The 23283-nt window shown below is 48.9% G+C and overlaps 1 protein-coding gene across 1 annotated transcript in view; it reads left to right on the plus strand.

Moving 5' to 3' along the window:
* Positions 1 to 23283, plus strand: part of TBC1D2 (TBC1 domain family member 2) — a gene marked incomplete at both ends in the record, with an annotated part of 50038 nt that overhangs the window by 4151 nt on the left and 22604 nt on the right. The window contains 4 exons of the mRNA XM_080709167.1: positions 2376 to 2517; positions 8352 to 8499; positions 13567 to 13700; positions 18431 to 18627. Of these exons, the coding sequence (XP_080565293.1) occupies positions 2376 to 2517; positions 8352 to 8499; positions 13567 to 13700; positions 18431 to 18627 (621 nt within the window). The remainder of the gene's footprint in view (positions 1 to 2375; positions 2518 to 8351; positions 8500 to 13566; positions 13701 to 18430; positions 18628 to 23283) is intronic.

Raw genomic sequence — 23283 nt, forward strand, 5'->3', positions numbered from 1 at the left:
TAGCGGGGCTCTTAAGCCCCGCTTTTCTCGGTCGCCATCTTCCCGGATATAGGACCTTCTAAAGTGATTTTCCCCATCCCATTGATCAGCGCATGTGCCTGGCTCTGTGCTGAGCTCTGGGGTATGGAGACAAGCCAGATCTGCCTCCCTCCATGCTTAGGGCTCTTAAGTGTAAATTGAAGGTATGTGGGATAGACTAGCGGGGAAACTGGCAGGCACAGTGAACTGTGCTGTGGAGACACTGATAATTCTGTGCAAGAAAAGTATGGTGGTGAAAGGGGTCAGGCACTGTCCAGGAAGGCATCACCTGAGACTTGAAAGAACTAGGTTTCTGACAAGCAGACATTAGGGAAAAGGGTACTCCAGGCCAAGAAAGCTCATGAGCAAAGACCAGAAAACAGGATAAGCCACAAGTATCCAAACAAAACACAGGAGCCTGGGACACATACAGGGGACCTGAAAGATAGAGTTGGCAAGCAGAGGGAGGGACATTTGTGAGTTAGGCCAAGGAGCTTGGACTTTGTCCTGGGAGCTGTGGGAGTTAAGAGCCTTAAGCAAAGAAGGGCAATGTAATTAGAATGTTTTAAAAGCTCTGTCTGGCTATTGGGTAGAGAACAAATTAGGGAGAAGAGAGGCTGGTGGTTAGAGAGCCCATCACGAGTTGATCAGAAGGGCATGATGGCTGAGCCAGAGCTGTGGCCCTGGAGAGGGAGGCAGGTGGCACTGGCCAGGGATGTTAGGGCTGTCAAATGCGGGGCACCTGTCAGCAGTGACTCCACAACTGTCTCTCTGCCTGGTTGGGTCAGTCAGTCGCAGGAGGGAACTCAGGATGAGAAGCCTGTAGGACATCCACATATATGTTTTTTGAAGTAGATTGAAGATCTGAGAGAACAGAGACCATGTGCCATGTGTGTTGGCTCATCATCGTATCTTCCAGTGCATTGCACAGTCCTAGACACATGTAGTATACTCATGTCAAATGAATTATGTAACAAAACAGGGTAGTTGGATTTGACTAGAGCTCATCTGCATTAAGGTCATAGTTAAGCCATGAAGTCCCTGAAGCCATGTTGTCCCTCAGGAACAACAATATGGGAAGATGGGAACAGAAGATTGATGTGCATCGTTCAATCTGATCTGTTTTTGTTTTTGTTTTTGTTTTTGTTTTTGTTTTTGTTTGCAGTACTGGAGATTGAACCCGGGGACATTCTACCTCCCAAGCTACACCCCTAGAACTATTTTTTATTCTTTTTATTTTGAAACAGGGTCTCACTAAGTTGCAGAGAGCCTCACTAAGTAGCTGAGGCTGGCCGTGAACCCGATCCTCCTGTCTCAGCCTCCCAAGTACTGGGATTACAAGCGTGCACCACCATGCCCGGCTCAATCTGATCTTCTTGATACTTGCACAAAGGGCCTCTTTTATAGAGCCCCACCTCATCTGTGGCCCCTTTCGGGAGAGCTCTTCCTGGTTGCCATGTAGCCTGCTACTATTCTCCTGTGGCCTTGACTGTGGGCAGCCCTGCGAAGCTCTCCACCTACTCCTCTGCGCCCACTTCAGCAAATCCCATGACTTCTTTATGTAAGTCACAAATCTCCTGGCCATAAATTATTGCAAAGTTGTGGTCTAGAAATGGGAGACCAGGGTTCTGGGACCAGTTCTGCCCACCACATGCCTGAGCCACTTCAGAGTCTTGGTGTAGTGCGGGCTGATCCGTAATGTGGGCTGATGGCTTCTGCCTCGCCTCCCCGTGGAGGATGCAGCGAGAGAATGGATGTGAAAGTGGGTGTTTGGGCCACCCAGTGCTGGTTAGCGAGCATCGTCAACCATAACTTATTTGGAGTGCTGGAGCCCATGTGCCACCGTGTTGTGATAGTATGCATGTGGCTTTCCAGTCCCCATTCATATCCATAATTTCAGTGCATCCAGCCCCACAGCAGTAAAGGGTTACCCCCAATTCCCCAAAAAGATAGCTAAGACTTGGAGATGTCACACAAGAAGAGAGTGGTGGCATCATCACCCACCCAAAGTCAGCATTCCAGCGCTCTTTCCCTCTCTTGCAGAACCTCTGTTCCTCTATCCGTTGAGCACACTCCAAGCACTTGCCGTGTGCCGGGTACAGTGCAGGGCACTCTGTCCCTTATCTTCCTTTATCCTTATAGCCACTGTGTGAAGTGTCACCCTAGCACAAATGAGGAAACTGAGGCCCAGCGCCTGACCCATGCACAGAGCATGTGGTATCCCAGGGGCAGGTACCAACCCATTGCTTTTTCCGGGAAGGAGAGATCTCCTAAGCCTCCCTGACCTTCCCCACATCCCACACCCAGGGCCACGCTGCAGGCAGAGGGCCTTGCCGACTAATCCTTGTGCTTCTCAGGCCGCCACCAAGCAAGTGATGCTGTACTGGCTGCAGCAGCTGCAGATGAAGCGCTGGGAGTTCCACAACAGCCCGCCTGCACCTCCCGCTGCCCCTGAAGCCAGCCAGGCTGGGAACGGGCCCGCCCTGCACCTCGAGCTAGGTACCTGACGGGCTGACCTGCTGCCGCACCCCCAAGGCTTTGGTGGCCCTTTGCTCTGCCGCGGGGAGTGAGTGGGAGGAACCCTCTGTGAAGGAAGCAGAGCGCCAGGATGTGACTTAGCTGGGGCAGGGATGTGGGCTCTGAGGCAGGCCGTCTGGATTCACATCCTAAGCCTGTGTGGTTTCAGGCAAGTTGCTAAAGCTACCTGAACTTCAGTTTCTTTCCCTGTAAAATGAGATTAATAAATTCTACCTACTTCCTTGGGCTATTATGAATGCACACGCCTGAAAGGGTCAGAACAATGCCTGCACATTGTCAGAACCCAATAAACGTTAGTTACTGTTACGATGACAGTTACGGGCTGGGATCAAGAAATGGACCTTGCACAGAGCTGCCAAGAGGAGGGCGCATGAGAGAATACGGTGTCACCCTGAACACAAATGCTTGTGTATTGTGAATTGAATAAATCAATGATTTTATCCCTGTTTTTTCCAGAAGACAGAAACTTTTGCCCCCCTGTGACCCACAAATAAGTTTCTGGATCCCAAGTCCTAGGCTTTCCTAACATGGAGGAGCCTGGGAGATCACGCCCCACCACCCCGCAGCTGTCCCTGGCATGGAAGATCAGATCCCCGTGCAGAGACACAGGGGTCTGAAATGCTGCCTCCTCGTAGGTGTGGTAGCACATATTTGTAATCCCGGTTCTTGGGAGCCTGAGACAGGAGGATCGCAGGTTCAAAGCCAGCCTCAGCAACTTAATGATATCCTGTTTCGAATAAAAAAATTAAAAGGCTGAGGGTTTAACTCAGAGGTAGAATGTCCCAGGGTTCAATCCTCAGTACAAAAAGAAAGGGGGGGGGGAAGAAGGAAGAATTCTACATCTTCAGTAGACCAGGAGGCCAAATACGCAAGGGCAGGACTTGTGCCCCAGCGCCTCCTAGACTTCTGTTCCTGGATGCTCTGCAGATCTAAAACAATGCATCTGCCCTTGACCCTCTTCCTCCCTCAGTTCCAGCTTCCCTTCCCTTGCTAGAGCCCCTGTACCCAGCTGCTCCATCACTTTGCCTTCTACTCTTCCTCAGTCCCAGCTGGCCAGTCCCAAGTGGCTCTCTGACTCACACGTCAGCCCCAGGCCGACCTCACTGCCATTGCCAGGGCACACTTCATCTGTGGATGTGAAAGCAGCATCCTCCAATGTCCCCACATCCAGGCCTGTGCCTGAACCTGTCCCCTCGCTGCAGCCTGAGTGAGCTTTCTGAAAGGAAACCCCAGCCCACCACCTAGACTGGTTCCCTGCATGGCTCCAGGGCTTGTCCCTCCTGATCACATTCTGCCCACCCCCCAGTGCCCACCTTGTGTCCACACTGCAGCACCAGACGAGGCTCTGCTCTCCCTCCTCTTTGCTTGGCAAATTCCTGCTTATTCTCCAAGGCAAAGTTCCAGTGCCACCCCCTCATCTTGTCAGTCTCCTCTTGGACGCATTCTGGGACTTCGCCAACTGGTGTATGGACCCCCAATAATTTCTCCAACCTTTATTAAGGGGGCATCGTCAATTAAAGTTCTGGTTACCAGTGTTCTTGTCAGGGGCCATTTCTTTGTGCCCAGGCCTTGGTGCCCTGCCTGGAACATTGGATAGAGTGAATGTGAATGAACTTTGAACTTCATGATTCAGTGAGCAAAGGAACATAGAGCTCATGGTATAGTGTCAGACACATAGTAAGTGCTCAGTTTATGGGAACTCTCCTAATATTATTATATGTACATATGTATGTCTGTACATGTGTATGTGCTAACACATGCACATATGCAATAGCATATGTACGTAATAGGACACGCACACACATATGCTATTACTGTTAAAATAAATGCTCCTTCCATTGTTACTAATAATCATCAGTCATTCCTTTGGGCAGCCTCTTAAAGGGTTTCTCTGCATCTGTACTTGTACTCTGGCCCCCACTGCCCCTCTGCCAAGAGTCTAGAGGACTCCCACTCTGCAGAAAACTGCAGGCTGAGTTGACACAGTTGCTGAAGGCCAGCCTCAGGCTAGAAGTAAGGAGAAATCCTTCCTGTGTCCTGAACTGAAACTTGAGAGACTAGAATGTCAAAGCATGGCTCTGGGATCCCACAGGCCTCTTCTTTGATAAACCTGGTCCAAGTTCTTCACTTCTGTGGCTTTGTTTCAGCACACGTGGCTGAGCCTACTCAGGGGCCAGCCCTGCTGGGGACATGGGGGAAGGGGATGTGGTTGCCATGGTGACCAGGACATTGGCCTCCCAAGGGGATGCTGGCATGGAACTCAAGAAGCAGAAATTGAGCATCACCTCCTTGAAGCCTTTCCCTGTCTCAAAGCAAGCCTATCCCTTCCTGGACCCAGGGCCTGAGTAAAAACCTTCCCCAGCCTGGCCTCCCCTCCCAGAAAGACATTTCTGAAGTCTTGGGCAAGCCGGCAAACCCCGGATTAGCTGTCTAGGGCAGGCTGCCCCACCCCTGTAGCCTCCACCCTTCCTGAGGAAGCAGAGACTGTTTTCAGGTCAGTGAAACCTCCTGACCCACATCTGACTTTGAATCACAGAGGCTCTGTCTTTAAAAACTAGCACTGCTCTTGAGCCATCTGCAGCTTTTAGCATTTACAGCTTTATTTTATACTTCATATAAACAGTGGTCTCCACAGAGCCAAGAAAGACGAGAGGGGAAGCCCACAGATATAAAAATTAGATATCGCCAAGGTAAGCGATGATATACAAAGGACTTTTATTTTTTATTTTATTTTTTTGTGGTACTGGGGATGGAACCCAGGAGCACTGTACCTCCCAGCTACACCCCCAGCCCTATTTTTTATTCTTTATTTTTTGAAACAGGGTCTCACTGAGTTGCAAAGGGCCTCACTAAGTAACTGAGGCTGTCTGCGAACTGCGATCCTTCTGTCTCAGCCTCCCAAATGCTGGGATTACAAGCGTGCGCCATCACAGCCGGCCAGAGGACTTCTATAAAATGTCTATCATTATAAAAATGTATGTACACTATTTCTTGCTGCTGCTCTAACAATTGACATGTATCAACTTCTTTAATCCTTACAACATCTTATGGGTGTTAGTCCCGCTTTACAGAAAAAGAAACTGAGACCCGCTAGTAAGGAAATACCCACACTAAAATTCAAACTCTAGTCTGCAAACTCACTTGCCCTCTCCCAAATCTGAGGCACTCGGCCATCTGTCCAGGGAAGCAGTGACCTCCTGGGCCAGGCTCCTTTTCATCTTGACAATAATTTCTTCCCACTAGTGTTGGGACAGCCCCTAAAGGAGAATTAGAAATTAATGCTACTGAGCATTGTGTGGTCACCTCAGCAAGTACGTTTCTCCCTGGAGAGGGGCCAGGGCCTCCGGTCATCCATTCTGTCTCGCTTGGGAAATGCTAATTTCAGCTGTGGCATGGCCGTCCTGTGTGGCACTAGCTGGGGTCTTCTGGACAGCCGCTCCCATCTAGGACCAGTCTGCTTGTTAGAAATACATCTAGTGCTGGGCGTGGTGGCGCACGCTTGTAATCCCCGCGTTTGGGAGGCTGAGACAGGAGGATCGCACAGGTTCGAAGCCAGCCTCAGCTACTCAGTGAGGCTCTCAGCAACTTAGTGAGACCCTGTTTCCAAATAAAATATAAAATAGGTCTGGGTGTATAGCCCGGAGGTAGAAAAGCCCCTGGGTTCCACCCCCAGTACCACCAAACAAAAAGGAAAAAGGAAAAGAAAGAAAGAGATACATCAAGTGCTGTGCATGGATATATTTGTATCATTTTGAACCTCACTACAAGGTATAGTTATAATGTAACCAGTAAAGATATATTAGAAATAAAAGTTGCTCTGATAAGCCCTATGGTCTGGAAGACAAAACAAAAATAAGACGCTGCATTTGAGTCCATGACTGTCACCTGCTGCTTTGCGACGGGCCATGAAACTCCTGCAATCGGAGCTGCCCTTTCCGCCTTTGTAAATTGCTGGAAGCTGTAAGGAGGTAGGGTAGCACTTGCCAAGGTGTTAAAATCTTAGAAAAACTGTCATTTTTGTGTGTGTGCTCTGAATGAGAAAGAAGAAAGTGGTTAAAACATTGATAAATTATAAAATCTTAGTTTACTTCCCAATCAGCTCAAAGGATTACTTTGAAAGATTAGAGTTCATATTATAAGGCTTTTCCCTTTTCTAAAGTACATTTTCATGTACTTTAACTCTGAAAGAGACAAGGTAGAGAGTACCTATTCTGTTTTTTCAAAAAAGTGATTTCCAACCCAGGTGCCATGATTGGTCAAGCTCATTTCATGCCAGCAAGTAATAATACTTCAAATGAACTTCTTTTTTTTTTTGGTGGTGGTCCTGAGGTTCCTGGAAGCCCTTCTACCTCCGGGCTGCACTCCCAGACCTATTTTTACATTTTTATTTGGAAACAGGGTCTCCTAAGCCAGCGCGCGCGGCTGGCTTCGAACCTGCGCGATCCTCCTGTCTCTGCCTCCCAAGCGCGGGGATTACAAGCGTGCGCCACCACGCCCAGCCAAATGAACTTCTAAATATGCCACCTTCCTCTCTCTTATGTGTCAGTGTTTCCTTAGCCTGGAAAATTTTCTTAACATTAAACATTTTGAAGTCCTTCACTATAGAAGAATCTTTGTTAAGGAAGAACATTTGGAAGACAGAAAAGCAAAAGAAAAAACACCTATAATTCTATCACATAGAGACAGCCAGTGTTAACATTATGTTATGACCTCCTGTCCCTATTTATATAAATGTATTTTGGATCATACGATAATATAAAATGTACTACTTTGCTTATTGGTACTTAGTGTTGTGACCATAGCATTTCCCTGTGTTTTAAATTTTATTTATAAACATCTATTTTTGAAGAATCCATTTTCATTTTATAAAAGTGAGCCATGTTTACTATAAAAATTTTGGGGAAAAGAAAACAGTAAAATTTAATAAGTAACCTGCTCACTTTTGTGTGTGGAGGGGGGTCCTGGTGTTTGCACCCAGGATCATTTTACTTCTGAGCTATACCCCCAGTCCTATTTTATTTTTTATTTGGAACGGGGTATCACTAAGTTGCTGAGACTGCCTGTGATCCTCCTGTCTCAGCCTCCTGAGTACTGGGATTACAAGCGTGTACCAGCACTCCATAGCCTCCTCACATCCAACCTCAAACCTGCAATCCTCCCGTCTCACACTCCCAAGTACTGAGATTATAGGTATGTGCCACTGTGCTCAGTTGTAACTTCAATTTTTATCTGCCTTCTATGTAATATTATATCCATGCATCTTCCATGTGTTCTGAGCATAGTTTATGGACATAATTTTAAGTGGTTGAAGGCATGATGATTTACCTAACCTGTTCCCAGATTTTTTTTTACATTCTTTGTTTATGGTACTGGGTGGCGGTGAACCCAGGGCTTCACACATGTTAGTCAAGCACGCCATTGCTGAGCTAATCCCCAGCCTCTTTTTTGTTTTATTTTTAGACAGGGTCTTACTAAGTTGCCGAGCTGGCCTGGAACTTGCAATCCTGCCTCGGCCTCCCAAGTAGCTGGGATTGTAGGAGTACAGTATTCTTTAGGATAGATTCTCAGATATAGAATTGTCTGCAGGTGTGCATATTTGTAAAGGGTTTCCAGGAGGGCTTCGCTGGCAAATCATGCCATTTTTCTGGCTGCAGAACGCACTCCTTTTAACTGACAGTGCAGACTTGCTGGCCTGTGCTGTACAGACCCTGCCTGCTGCAGTGAGGGCTGAACTTTACCCCTGGGCCTTTCCTCACAGCTCCTAGTGATTGATTTCCCTGTGCTTGGCTCCCCAGGGCAAGAGGAGGTGGCCCCGGAGGAGTTCCTGTGCCCTGTGAAAACGCCCACTGGGCTCGTGGGTGCGGCGGCAGCCTTGCAGCCAGTGCCTGCCATGCCCCTGGCCCTTCAGAACATCTCCCTCAAGCACCTGGGAACTGAAATACAGTAAGTGCCAGTGGGACCAAGGGCCTGGCCAGGCCTCCAGCAGCCCCTTTCTGTGGAGCTGGCCTGGTGCGGCAGGGAGTGGGGCAGGAGAGGGTCAATTCATCACGTCATTTAAAATCCTATGTTCATTGTTCTGATCAGGAAAGTAGTACATGTTTATTGTAGGAAGTCAGGCACCTCTGAAAAGAAATAAATTGAAAGCCCCCTACAATCCTATCATCTGGGTACTGAACATCCTTGGAAGTTGATATATATCTTTCCTCTATATACACATATGCATAACTGAGATTTGTTTTCTTTTGTTGCGGTACTGGAGAACCCAGGGGCACTCTACCACTGAGCTATATCCCCAGCCCCTTTTTATTTTGCTTTGAGTCGGAGTCTCATCCCGTTGCTCAGGCTGGCCTCTAACTTTGCATCCTCCCACCTTAGCCTCCCACGTGCAGGGATGACACACGCGCACCACTGAACCTGGCTGAGATATTGAATGTAATGTAATGGTTTCACAGATGTCGACATTTGTCAAACACATCAAATTATCCTCCTTAAACGTGTGCAGTTTATTAGGTGTCAATCATATGTGAATTACCTTTTTCATATATGTGCATATATGTGAAAAAGGATATGTGTGTGTGTGTGTGTGTGTGTGTGTGTGTGTGTGTGTGTGTGTGCCCTTTCCCATTGTCAGGCTTCATGCTTTGAAGCCAACCTGCCGGGGTTTGGATCCTGGCTGGTCAGTCATGGGCTGCGTTGCCCTTGACGACTTGTTCACGTCCTCCATGCTTCACTGGCCTTGTGAGTAAAGGTAAACACCACAGTGCTTGCCTTATAAGGCTGGCGTGGGACTAAGCAGAGGATGCCTGCAAACCGCAGTCACAGGTCTGTCCTGAAGCCGGCAGCAGCTGCGCTGTTGACAGTTGTTGAAGGCCGCTCTAGTTGAAGGAATGGAAAGCTTCAGGAATGCAAACTATGCCAGATACTGATCCTGCCTGCCTGTTTTATTTTCTCTATCTGTGGAGTAACTGGGACCTTAGAAAGCAGGATAGACGGCTCACCGAGCTTGGGTTAGGGGCTCCCGGCTCTGAGAGACTTGGCTCAGTTATCAACTGGCTTTAGGGATCCCATTGACTATGAAGGAGGCTGTGCCCTTCCTAAGAGAGAAACCGGTTTTAGAGAAAAGATATGAGTGTCCTTCAGGCTGGCTGGAGGTAAAGCCACCCCACAGGCATTTGGATGGAGGGGCCTGGATCCCGGGAGAGAGAGCTGAGCTGGAGAGAGTGCCATGGGGGTGGGGAGCATGATTAAGCCCCCCAAGGTGAGTGACAAGCAGGACTTACAGCAGGGGGCCACCCTTCAGGAGAAGCAGAGAGAAACTGGGTGTGTTGGAACACGTTGGGGACCCAGGCCTGCCTCCAGCCAGCATGCCCACAGCACAGGCTCACCAGGATCGAGTGGGCTGGGCGCTGATGGAAGCCACAGAAGCAGAAGTGCAGAGAAGGAGAAGGGAAGGAAGTTTCAGAGCATCTCAGTCACTTCCTCCTGTGACTTGCGATCGCCATAGAAGGTGTGTGGCAATGGAAGGGCCCTGGGTGGCCGAGAGCCCCAGGCAGTGTGTGCCAAGACCTGAGCTGCCCTCGGGTCCTGCACCCTCCGCCCTGGCAGGTCTTGGAGCTGCGGGTGGTGCCGCCGTGGGTGCAGGTCATACTCAGGAGGGGTGTGGGAGCTGCCTGAGCGCTGTGCAGGATACTTTACACTGTCATTGAATTTTCTGGACAAACTATGAAGTAATGTCATTATGCGGTTAAGGTCTCGAGTCAGCGAGCTAGACGTCCAGGTCTGATGTTCAGCCCACCAATTATCAGCTCTGTGGTTTTGGTTACTTAGCCTCTCCAAATCTCGATTCTGCTCTCTGCCCAGCGGGGCTGATGATAGCACGTACTTATCTGGCTGGTGAGAAATGATGCCTTATGCTGTCGTAGCTTAGAGCGTGGCCCCTGGGACGGCCCAGCCAGTGTTTGTTGTGGGTATGCTCATCATCCCTGCTGCAGATGAGGAAACCAAGGCTCAGAGAAGATGCCCAGTGTTGCCCCTCTAGAGCAAGTCACATGACCATCACCCTTTTGCTCACCAGGCCTTTCAGAATGGAGCTAGCCCTGCACAGGGCATGGTCTGTGAATTGCCCCAAGAAAGATGATAAACTTGTGACACCAAGAACAGCGGGTTAGCAAAGTGATGGCCATGTGGACTGTCAGAGGTAGAGAGCTCCCTCCCCTTGGAAGACGTGTACTTGGGGTTGCTGGGCAAGGGGAAGTGTGGGCAGCAGTGAGTCACTCCACCCAGCCAGTGCCTCTGGGAATAGGATGTGACCCGAGGTCCCCTCTAATGTTCAGTGGCTGGCAGTTTGTGAAATCCGTGTAACAGGACTCAGTTCTGGGCCCAGCACAAAGTAATGCTCAGTGAATAACAATACCCATAATAGTCAGTGTTATTTTTTTTATTGAATGCCCACCATCCCTTTATTTTTATTATTTATTTATTTATTTATTTATTTATTTTTGCAGTACTGGGAGTGCAACTCAGGATCATTCTACCTCTGAGCTATACCCCCAATCCTATTTTTTATTCTTTATTTTTGAAACAGGGTCTCACTGAGTTGCGGAGGGCCTCACTAAGTAGCTGAGGCTGGCCGCTGAACCGTGATCCTCCTGTCTCAGCCTCCCGAATGCTGGGATTACAAGTGTGCGCCACCACGCCCAGCTTCATCCCTTTATTTTTAGATGAGGAATGTAAGGACTATGAAGCGGAGGTGACCAGCCCAAGGGGTCAAGGACCCTTTATAATAGGATGTAGTTAATACAGAGCAAAAGGAGTTAGAGGCCAGATTTCAAGGTCAGGTATTAAGAGTGCTGAATTTTTTTTTTTTTTTTTTTTTTTTTTTTTGGTGGTACTGGGGTTCCTGGAAGCCCTTCTACCTCCGGGCTACGCTCCCAGACCTATTTTATATTTTTGAAACAGGGTCTCTTACGCCAGCGCGGCTGGCTTCGAACCTGCGCGATCCTCCTGTCTCCGCCTCCCAAGCGCGGGGATTACAAGCGTGCGCCACCACGCCCGGCAAGAGTGCTGAATTTTAATTTTATTTCTGCTCTTAATTTAACTGAGTTCTTCCTTTTACCAATTTGAAAAAGTATAGTTTCTTTTTTTTTTCTTATTCTGGACCCAACTATACCGAAAACCTAAATTTTTAGACTCTTTCAGATCAAATGGCTTTTCTTTGAATAAATCGATGAAATTGATAAACCTTTAACTAGATGGACCAAGAAAAGGAAGAAAATTCAATGTACTAGTCAGGGACAAGAGCGGAGGCATTACTACTGACTTTACAGAAAGAAAAGGAACTATAAGGGAGTGCTGTGAATAGCTCCATGCCAACAAATTTCCTAACTTAGATGAAGTGGATTCCTAGAAAGACACGAGTTATGGAACAGACTCAAGGAGAGACAGGAAATATGAATATACCTAGCAAATAGTAAAGAGACTGAACTAGTAATGAGATGACTCAGGAACAGATGATCCCACTGGTGAACGGTAGCAAACGGGAAGAGGAGGAGGTACTGTGCTCCCATCGAGGTACCGAGAGGCCGGGAATGTTAGCCGAACAGTAATCGAATGTGTGCATCTGTCTTCCTTTTTATTCTCACTGGAGTTTCATGTCCTTTTTCATGTGTAGTCCCTGGGGATTTCCCTTCCTTTTTTTTTTTTTTTTTTTTTTGGATGTGAGCTCAGTATTCTAAAACTATGTTTTGTATCTATCCAGCATCTAAGTATTTGTGGGATGAGGATTTTTCAAATTAATTTGTCCACCATATTGCTAGATGTATGTGTCACACATAGAGATAATATAGAAGTCAGGTCTTCAACACAGGTCTGCAGACCTTCACGCCCTCTCCTCTGACCACACTACCGCTGCCCTTTAGTAAAGGCCTTCCCAGGGCAGGAGAGCCTGTGGAACTGCTGACCAGGACCACTGTAAGAAATGCATTTTCTGTTACGGCTCAGTACATTTTATATATATGTATATGTATGTGTGTGTGTGTGTGTGTGTGTGTGTATGATTCACATTTTATATACATATGATTTATATATATATATATGATTCACCAAGTGCACTCTAATATTTTATGTTTCATTTTTTAAGTGCAGGTCATGACACTGAACTAATTTTACAATCCAAAAGGGCCCTACCTTCAATTTGAAACAACTGACCTAGTTAGCTCCCTTAATCATTTTCTCTCCTTTGCTATTACTTTCAGAATATGTCTGCTTTCATTTCTTTAAGAGAAAATAAGCTCAGATGAGCTGTCTTTTCATCTAGGTCATTGGGAATTTCTTTGTGGTGTGCACCCTCAGGCCGGCCTTTGGTGCTAGATCCTCCCTTCCTGTAAACCACACTTTGCCTGGGCTCTGGGCACACCCACCCCGGTGCCAGGTACTTAGAGCTTGGTTCTTAAACTTTTGAGGCCTTGGCCTAGACAAGTCCCTGGCCAAGGCGTGGTTGGCGTTAGGTGTGGTAAGTTCCCGGAGGCTGTGAGTCAGTGGAGGCTACAGAGAGGCCGGCTCTGAGCAGGAAGGGGCAAAGAGGGAAGGATGCTAGAAAGCATTTGCAATGTATCCCCATAGAACTGAGAGCCACGGGTGGTTTTCAAGCCACATAGTTATGAAACCAGATGAAGGCTTCTGGGAAGTTAGCTTGGCAAGTCCGTTCAATATTCATTCAACACGCACCTATGAAGCACCATCCGTATTTCAGGCACTATACTAAATACTCTAGATCCACCAGGGAGCAGACAAGCATGGTGCTCATGTGCAGCAGCAGGGCTGGGGGACGGAGAAGCTCACATAAGCCATGCAGCGGGTGGAAGGGCCGGTGAGAAGGAGAAGGCCAGGGGCACTGGGAGTGCGTGCAAGGGGGCGCGCTCTGCCTGGAGTCCAGGAGACCAGTCGGGTGACGGGGTATGGGGTGAGGTCTGAGATCAGGGGCTGTCAGCCTCATGCTGCTGCTTCTTTCAGGAACACGGTGCACAACATTCGTGGCAACAAGCAGGGGCAAGGAGCAGGGCACGGATCTCCAGCGGAAGAGCCTCCACAGAGCGGGGAGCCTCCGAGCAGGGAGCAGCCCTCAGCCCCCGATCCCAGCACCCCAGGTGAGCCTCTGTCTAGGTTGGAGCTGCTTTCAGAGACCAGACTCCCAGGGTGAATGAGATGTGTCCTCTCTCTGCCCTGCTAAAGTGTGCACATGTATGTGTACGTGTGTCTAAATCTACTGCTGCTATAGCAGAATTCCATGGCTCTGGCTTGAACAGAAGACATTTATTTCTCACAGATGTACAGAGGCTAGGAAGCCCAAGATCAGGGTGCTGCGGATTCTGTATCTGGTGCGGAAGGGCCTCTTCCAGGCTTCCAGATAACTACCTTCTCACCGTGTGCTCAGCTGGCTGAAAAGAGAGTCTGATCTCTCTCTCTGATGGTGCACCAATCCTGGCATGGCCTCCACCCTCATGCCGTCGTCTCACTCCAGTGGCTCCCCAGAGGCCCCTCTAATGCCGTCACACTGGGGATTAGGGCTTCAACACAGGAACCAGGGGGAGCAACATTCAGTCAGCAGTGGGTGTCAAAGATAAAAAATTCTCCAGAGCACACCTTCGGGGTTTCCAGAGGTTGAGGAATAATGATTTTTTTTTATTGTGGTAAAATATGCATAACAAAAGTTACCATATTACCATTTTTCGGTGTAGAGTCCTGTGGCATTGAGGGCATTCACACTTGGTGCCACCATCTCCACCGTCCATCTCCACAGCTTTTCATCTCCCCAGTGGAAACTTAGTAATGATTCTTAGAAATAAAGGAAAATATTTCTCATTTTTCTTTCTTTTTTTAAATTTATAGTGAAAGGGCATAACTTCTTCCTGGGGTAAGTCTGATCAGATCTGCCTGAAGACCTGGAGCAAGGGGCCGTTAGGCTGACATAGCATTTTATTGTTTCTGTTACAAAGTGTGGGGGAGCCATGCCATCAGAGGAGGCTAGCTTCTTTAGGATTGGCTTTGGTGCTGTTAGGATACATTTCCTGGGATCAGTTGGCTAAGGCAGCACCGTGGGTTCTTACTACGGCAGAGAGGACCCCTGCACTGGGCAGAGCTGACTCTGGACTCTGCCCTTTTGGGGCAGTCAGTGCCCAGTGAGGCCTAGGGGATCACAGTGACCAGCCTGCCAATGCTGGATCAAATTGATAATACTAATAACAAAGCTAGCATGGACTTGGCAGTTACTTTGAACCAAGGCTACACTAAGCACTTTTTTGGTGACAATTTACTAAAACATAATTTATATACCATAAATTTACCCATTTAAAGGATGTGATACAGTGGCTTTCTGTATATCATAGAGTTAGGCAATTATCAATCTCATCAATTTTCAATCTCATCAATTTTAGGGCATTTTTATTTCCTCACAAAGAAACCCTGTACTGCTGGGTATGGTGGTGCACACTTGTAATCCCTGTACTTGGAAGGCTGAGGCAGGAGGATCACAGGTTTGCAGCCAACATCTTATACTTAGTGAGGCCCTCCACAACTTACTGAGCCCTGTTTCAAAATAAAGAATAAAAAATAGGGCAGGGAGTGAAGCTTGGAGGTAGAATGCCCCTGGGTTCTATCCCCAGTTCAGCAAAAAAAAAAAAAAAAGAAAAGAAAAGAAACCCTGTACCCTGTAGCCATCAACCCCAGTCCCACTTCCTAGCGCTTGGTAACTACTGATCTGTGGTTTGTCTCCACACGTGCTGCTCTGACGTTTCCTGTGAATGGACTCTGTAACAGGTGGCCCTTCCTTTGTGACTGGCTCCTTTCACTAGGGCATTTCTCGGGCTTCACCCATGTGTGTACGCCCTGAACACTTCTCCCACGTCTACCTGGTAAATCTACACAGCACCGGGCCTATGGGTGCTGCTGTTAACCTCATTCAATAAGTGAAGAAACCGAGGCATAGAAAAATGGTATGACTTGCTCACGGCCACGCAGTGGGTAACAGAACAGGCCTCAGGCCAAGCATGCTGGTCTCCTGGACGCTTGCTGCCTGGTGCCTCATCACAGTGGTTTTTCCAAGTGTACAGTCCCTGGCTCAACTTAGAAGCTTGCATCTTTAAAACAAAGCAAAAGCAAGGTGAATTTGGTAGAGGCTGTACTGTGGGTTTTTTTTTTTTTTTTGTAATGTTAGGGATTGAACCCAGAGCCTTATGCATGCAAATGCTCTACCTACATCTTGAGCCTACAGGTTTTGAATATTGGTTTTGCTGAATATTGTTTTTCTTGAGCTAGCAATGTGCAGTACAATAATTTATCTATCTCTCTAACTCTATCTATCTATCTATCTATCTACTTATCTATCTCTTTCTCTGTACTGGGGTTTGAATCCAGGAGCATTGCTTTCTACCTCCAAGCTATACACCCCAGCCCTATTTTATTTTCTTATTTTTTAACAGAGTTTCCCTAAGTTGCTGAGGGTCTCACTAAGTTACTGTGGCTGGCCTCAAACCTGCGATTCTCTTGGGAGGCACAGCCTCCCAGGTACTGGGATCACAGATGTGCCTCGCCATTCCTGGCTGCAGTGCTCTCTCGCGCTGCTGGGCAGCAGCAGTGAGCCTCAGCTTCTGGTCAGCCAGGAGATCACGAGGGGAAACCGCCAGTGCTCCGTGCGGCGCTGGCTGAGTTACTGACCGAGGATGTTCTGCAGGTCAGGTGAACTAAATGCATTTTTCATTTACATCATTTTCAACCCAAGATGAGTTTATCAGGACATAACGCTATTTCCAAGTGGAGGAGCAGCTGTACATGTTTATTGCCATGACACTTTATCCCCCTTCCAGCAAAATCTAATATACAAAGCAGCTAAAAGCAGAATTGAGGTGGGGGTGGGGTAGGGGTCTGGGCTCCTCTTTGCTCCTGCCCCCTCACATCCCTCCCTCCCAGCTGGCTCTGGAGGTGTTCCACCAACTCCCAAGGCACAAACTAAAAATCACTGTCTGACATCTCGTTTTCTCTGTCTAGAAAATGGCCCTCCCCAGAGATCCCTCCCCAGCCTGTCCTCAGGACTGATGGACAGTGTTGTAGTTAGAAGGACACAGGGAGCCCCCTGCCTCCTGGGCTCTGGGACAGGGAAGAAAGAGGAGGAGGCACTGCCTTCTTCCGAGCTCTGAGGTCCAGTCTGTACCTGGTGCAGCCAGCTTTCTCTTAGGTCTCTTTTTGTACCCAGCATATATACAGGCCCTGATGTCTACCAGAGTAATTCCTTATCTGCTGCAGACTCTCTGGTCAGCTCCCACTCTGATTTCCAGAAGAAGGATGCCAAGGTCCTTCCTCCAAGCCCTGCCTGTCCCCTATCCTGGGGTCCCATTCCACATCCCTATTTTATATATATATATATATATATATATATATATATATATATATATATATAGTTTAGGGTCTCCTGGTCACAGTGCATTCACAAGGCCCTGGGGTTCAATCGCCAGTGCCTACACACACACACACACACACACACACACACACACACACACACACATACACACATACACACACAAACACACACACAAACACACACACATACACACATACACAAACACACAAACACACACATAAACACACACATACACACACAAACACACATACACACACAAACACACACACATACACACACAAACACACACACATACACACACATACACACACAAACACACACACATACACACACAAACACACACACAAACATACACAAACACACATACACACACAAACACACACACATACACACACACACACACACACACACACACACCCCAGTTTAGTAACTTGGAAACAGTAGTCAACAAATGTTTTCTGTAAGGAGGCAAGTTAGTGAGTAGGTGAGGCTCTGTAGCGATAGGGTCTCTTTCGCAAGTACTCAATTCCCCTTTGTGGACTGAAAGTAGCCATAACAATATGTGGCCAAATGGGTGTGGCTGTGTTCTAATAAAACTTTATTGTAATCCCAGCATTTGGGAGGCTGAGACAGGAGGATCGAGGTTCAAGAACAACCTCAGCTACTTAGTGAGGCCCTTTGCAATTCAGGGAGACCTTGTTTCAAAATAAATTAAAAAATAGGGCTGGGGGTTTACTTCAGAGGTAGAATACCCCTGGGTTCCATTCCTAGTACTGAAAAAAAAACTTTATTTAAAAAATAAAAGGTTGTGGGCTGGATTTGGCCTGTAAACTGTAGGTGGTTCTAGAGGAAATAAAAGGATTATGCAGCTTTGAAGCAGTCAATCGTGGGGAATATGTCTCCTACCTTAGCTTGCAGTACAACTTTGAGCTACTGTCTGGGGCAAGAACATAGAGTACGATACTTGTTCCTGTTCCTATCAATAGCTCTGCTTTGAAAAATCATCCAGAGGTAGAAGTGGGATGTTGAGATGAGAAACAAGACATCTTTGGGGGCTTGTGCCTGAGGAGCCAGCCACCTGGCAGGCCCCAACAGGATGGGATGACAGAGACCTAGGCAGGTTGGGGTTGGAGGATAGGCAGTGTAGAGAACCGGATGTCTGGGCCACCACAGTATAAATAATGTTTATTTACATAGTCCAGAGCTTCTCCAAGTATGATGCCTCGACTTGCTACGTCCACATTAGCTTGGAACTTTCAGCTAGAAATGCAAGTTCTCAGGTGCCCTGGGCCTCCCGAGTCACGTCCTCTGAGATCAGCGCCGGCCAGCCACTTGTTAACGAGCCCCCAGGTGCTGCTGAAGCAGACTCCTTTGAGAACCAGTGGTGTCAGTCCTAACCCCAGTTAAGTTAGTCTTGTCAGTCCATTAGGTTAGAAATGTCACTCCATTTCTCGTTTTGGACAGGGAAAGAGCCAGCGGATTCCCCGAAGCCTGCACCCAAGTCCTCCCTGGCCGCCAACTTCATGCAGAAAACCAAGCGCCAGAGCAACACGTTCCCGTTCTTTTCCGAAGGGCTGGCGCGGAACAGAACTGCCCAGGAGAAGGTGGTGGCCTTGGAGCAGCAGGTGCAGGTGCTCACCAAGGAGTTAAAGTCCCAGAAGGTGAGCAGCAGCCCCGGGCCCGGCACGGCCTTGGACCGGGAGCCTTGCGGATGGAGAGCGCCAGGCGAAGCATCTGCCTGGGTAGGCACAGGCTGCTCTGCGGCCTCTAGAGGACCGACTGCAGGAGGTTGGAAACACTGCGCTCGCTGGTGGTTGCTCAGGGGCATGCTGTCACTCAAACCATGACTAAAGGCCACCAAGGGCAGGGGTCTCTGGAGACCCGCTTAGTAACTGTCTCTTGGACCCCTCTTGGAGACAGGGTGGTCTGTCCCAACACCTGAAGAAAGGCAGTGTTTGGAGAGGGTGATCTGGATGCGGGGCCCTGGGGTGTCCTGAAGGATCCGGGAGATCTTAGACCTGACCTGGCAGTGGTTTCTAGATGCGGCTCTCTGAAGGGCTACCACAGGGCAGAGAAAGCTGGCAGGGTGGACCCAGAGCTGAGCCAGAACCAAGAGACCAGTGACAAGGAGGAAGTTTAGACTTAGCATGGTGAGAAGGAGAAGTCACAGAATGAACATGCCATGTGGTCATTACAGAAATCAGATGTCACAAACAGAGACATTAGTATTATTGTTGCTGTTGTTGTAATAAGGATTGAACCCAGAGGCATTTTACTTCCAGTTTATACCTTTTTTTTTTTTTTTTTTTTTAGTTTTAAAACATGCCCTCACTAGGTTGCAGAGGATCTTGCTTAAGTTGCTGAGGCTGGCTTCAAACATGGCAGTCCTCCTGTCTCAGCCTCCCTCCTAAGTACTAGGATTACCCGTATGTGCCATCATGCCCAACTCATAAACATTAATATTAATCAAAAAGTTTCCAGGTGCAGTGGCTGCTTGGGATTTGTGGTAACAGGCCTGATGCGACCTCCAGGGGCCCCATCAATGATGGGAGCTCCTCTTTCTCCTAGAGAAAGGCCTAGCTAGGCTTTTGTGTTTGAACTCTGGCTGCTTGCGCCCTCTGGGGTGTGCACTCTATTTACTGCTGAATAGTCTTCCCCTTACACATTTCTTTTTTCCTTTCTGCTCTGTTCTCAGAGAAGACCATCCAGAAAAGTGCTGTCTCTCCCCACCTGGTTTTGCTCCTTCTCAGCCTTCTCTGGCCCGAAGTGAGCAGATCTTAGGGAACCACCAGAGGCTTCGTCCCTGCTCGGGGGCTACAGTCAGTGAAGGGGCTGGCGATGAGAGGGGCCCGCTCACTCACACAGTCTCAGTTTGCTTATTCACCTGCTCTTTACGGAGGGCCTGTGATGTTATGCAGTGTTCTCTGTTTTGGGAAGAACAGTGAACAGACGACAGGCCCACCCCTTACAGGATGCTCCTTTCATAGCAGAGACAGGCAGTCAGCAAATCCGCACTCAAATATGTAGTCACAGGCAGGCACGCTGTGCACGCCCACATTCCCCAGGGAGGCTGAGACAAGAGGTTCGTTGGAGGACAGCCTCAGCAATGTAGGGAGACCCTGTTTCAAATTTTAAAAAAGTACTAAAAGGGCTTGGGGGGTAGATCAGAGGTAGTGTGCCCCTGGGTTCAATCCCTAGTATAAAGAAAAGGAGAGAGGGAAGGAGGGAGGATATGTAGCCACAGCATGTAAAATCCCCTGTGAAGCGGCTGTGGGCAGTAGCAGCCATATAGGAGCTCGAATCTTCATTCAGCCCCAGCTGTCTCCTCCGTCAGCTGGGTGTTCTTTGTCACGAGGCTGTCAGTGCTTCTGAGGGCTGAGAGAGCATCAGACTGAACTGTCCTGGGCCAGTGTATGACGTCCCAAACCAGAACCTGGAGAGGAAAAGAGCCCCTGATACAAACACTGCCTCTCCTCGCTACGTTCCCTTCCCAGAAGCCCTTCACCTGCCTTTCTTCCTGAGTCATGACAGATTGTCACAAGTGGCCTGGGAGGCCTTGATTTCAATCTGTCCCGACTGCTATGTGCCTCTGGGAGCCTCACCTTTCTCCCACAGACAAAGGCAGATTTGTAAGGGTTTCCCAGGCTGTGGGCGGCTCCTATAGAGTGAAAGGGAAAAGGTCATAAGGAAGCTGTTTAGGCCTTAAAAAAATCTGGACTTTTTTCCCTGAGTAACTTCCCAGTAAACCTCGACTGCTCCTGACAGCTGGTGGGAGGGGAGCGAGCCTCGCATTTGGCAAGAGTGCGCTGGCGCGGTCTCTGGGCTGAGGGGTACACGTCCATCTGGTGGGTGCTTCTGAGCAGAGGCCCAGGTTCTGGCCCTGAGCAGGTCCCTTCACCTCTCCAGCCCACTTCCTCTGGTGTAAATGGAGTTGTAGCCGTGCTCACTGGAGAGGCCTGTGGATCGCAAGGCCAGCGCCCGGCACCCTGCAGCTGCCAACAGATGCAGCCTGGGGTCATTTGGGCTTACCTCGGCATTCTTGGCCCTCGGTGTGGATTCCTTTCAGCGCCTCTGAGAGGGAGCCACGTGAGCCCATCTGGGCCTCCAGGAAGTAAGCTCCTGGGGCCGTAGCAGTGTGGGAGCACAGATCTCTGTTCACCCCTGCCCATCAACTCTGGGGTTTCACCTGGAGCCCACATACCAGGCCAGACAGGGAAGGCAAGCAGGAGATGCCTATGGCCAGAGGTGGGGTGCAGGAAGGTGGGGCACAGGGAACCCACCCGGCCCAGGCACTAGAGGTGCAGGGCAGGGAGCAGCCTGCCTGAAATCTCCAAGTCTAGTTCATCAGCTAGAAAGCTGGGGCAGCTACACTTGTGTGAGATGTTTTTCTGTGCCTCTGTGCAAGGAAAGAGGTGCCATCTGCACCTCTGGCTTTGGGAGCCATGGCAACATGGGTCTTGTCTTAGCTCTGATGGCTAGGTGGCCATCACCCCTGGTGTTAGTGACCCCATAAGAATTTAAATCTTTGGAGGGGTGTGGGACCAAATCCCTGCCCTTGGGGACCCCACCACCCCATGGGGAGAGGATAAGTGACCGTGACACCAGCGAATGCTGAGCTTTCTGCGTGTCATCTCTAGTTCTGACTACAGTTAGAACTGAAGAGGAAACCGAGGGTCCAGGAGCCTCTGTGCTCTGGGCCTCCCAGGGGCCGAGCTGCGGCTGGACTGCCTCTAGCATCTCTGACCGTTCACAAGGCCACTCTTGCGGGCTCAGAGAAGCTGGATGACTTGCCCAAGGTGACCCACCAGATGAGGACAGGGGCCCTGGTCTCCTGCTCCGAGTCCAGGGTGCTCATCCCGGGAGAAGGCCCAGCTACCTCCTCTCCTCCCTGATCTCATGGCCCAGTATCAGACACAAGCATCAGAACCACTCTTTGGAAAAAAATGAGCACACCGCCTGTACCGCCCTGGTGTCACATGGAACCATAGCGACTCTGATACCCTGGAGTCACGGCACTGTCCCCACAAGAGATTTGGACTCAGGAGATGGTGCCAGATGGCTGGCTGACCCAGTGACTAAAGCCCTTACAGAACCGCACTCAGCCTGAAGGCCGTCTGCTCGGGCAGATGGCAGGCAGCCGTCTGGTAGTGTCAGCCATCTGTCCGCGGGCAGGAAGGCTGAACCCCTCCAGGGCTCTGCTTGGGGCCCTGTGGGGCTGCCCTGGCTTACTCAGGAAAGTCAGAAAGTCGTATTTTAGGAAACTTGGGAGGGGCAGCATGGTCCCTACCCTGGAACTCTAGCCAGAGACATCAAAGTATGTGTCCTGGCCCAGGCCCTGGCCTCTTGGCGGGAGAAGCAGGAGGCACCTGGGCTGTTTTAGCTGAGGAGGAGGGGCTCTCGCAGGCTTTCCCATGCTTGGGTCTTTAGCTGCATCTGAATTACAAGAAAACTGAGGTTTCAGCCTGAGGGCACCCTTGTTAGATAAACCCTTGTGAATCCGAAATGGGGACTGTGTTAGTCAGGTCTTTTATTATAAGGATATTTCTGAACCAGCGATGGTGATGCACACTTGTAATTCCAGTACTTGGAAGGCTGAGACAGGAGGATCACAAGTTTGAGGACAGTCTCAGCAATATAGCAAGACTCACCTAGTGAGATCTTGTTCCAAAACAAAGAAATTGAAAAGGTCTGTGGGTGTGGCTCAGAGGTAGGATGCCCATGAGTTCAATCCCCAGTATCACTAAAATAAAATAAAATAAAATAAAAGGATATACCTGAGATGGGCTAATTTACGAAGGAGAGCTTTACTTTGGCTCACGGTTGTAGAAGTACAAGGTCGGGGTGCCACATATGCGATGGCCTTCTTGCTAGTTTTGTGTCCTGTGCGCCCCCCTATGCAGAGTGGCACATGGGGAGCACCAGGTATCTGGTCTCTTCTGGTCTCTCCCTCTTATAAAGCTACCAAGATCCAAGCATGGGGGCTCCACCTTTATGACCTTAGCTAATCCTCGACACCTCCAAAGGCCATATGTCAAAGCACCATAGTCATATTAAATTCTTACCGCCTTAGTACCTCACAGTGGGGATTAACTTTCAACACCTGAAACTCCGAGGAACACTCAAGCCAGACCTAGACCATGGTAGCTTTATGAGGCCTGTGATACCTCTGGCTTCTCTTAGACCCACCCACTTTAATCTTAGTAGTAAAAGTACCAGTGGTTTCATAAAAAATACAGAATTATTTTTAGTGATTTGTTGGCTTTTTTTTTCGTTTTGTGCTATTGGGTATTGAACCCAGGGGTGTTCTACCTCTAAGG

The sequence above is a fragment of the Muscardinus avellanarius genome (genome assembly GCF_963383645.1).
Source record: "Muscardinus avellanarius genome assembly, chromosome: 13".
NCBI lineage: Eukaryota > Metazoa > Chordata > Mammalia > Rodentia > Gliridae > Muscardinus > Muscardinus avellanarius.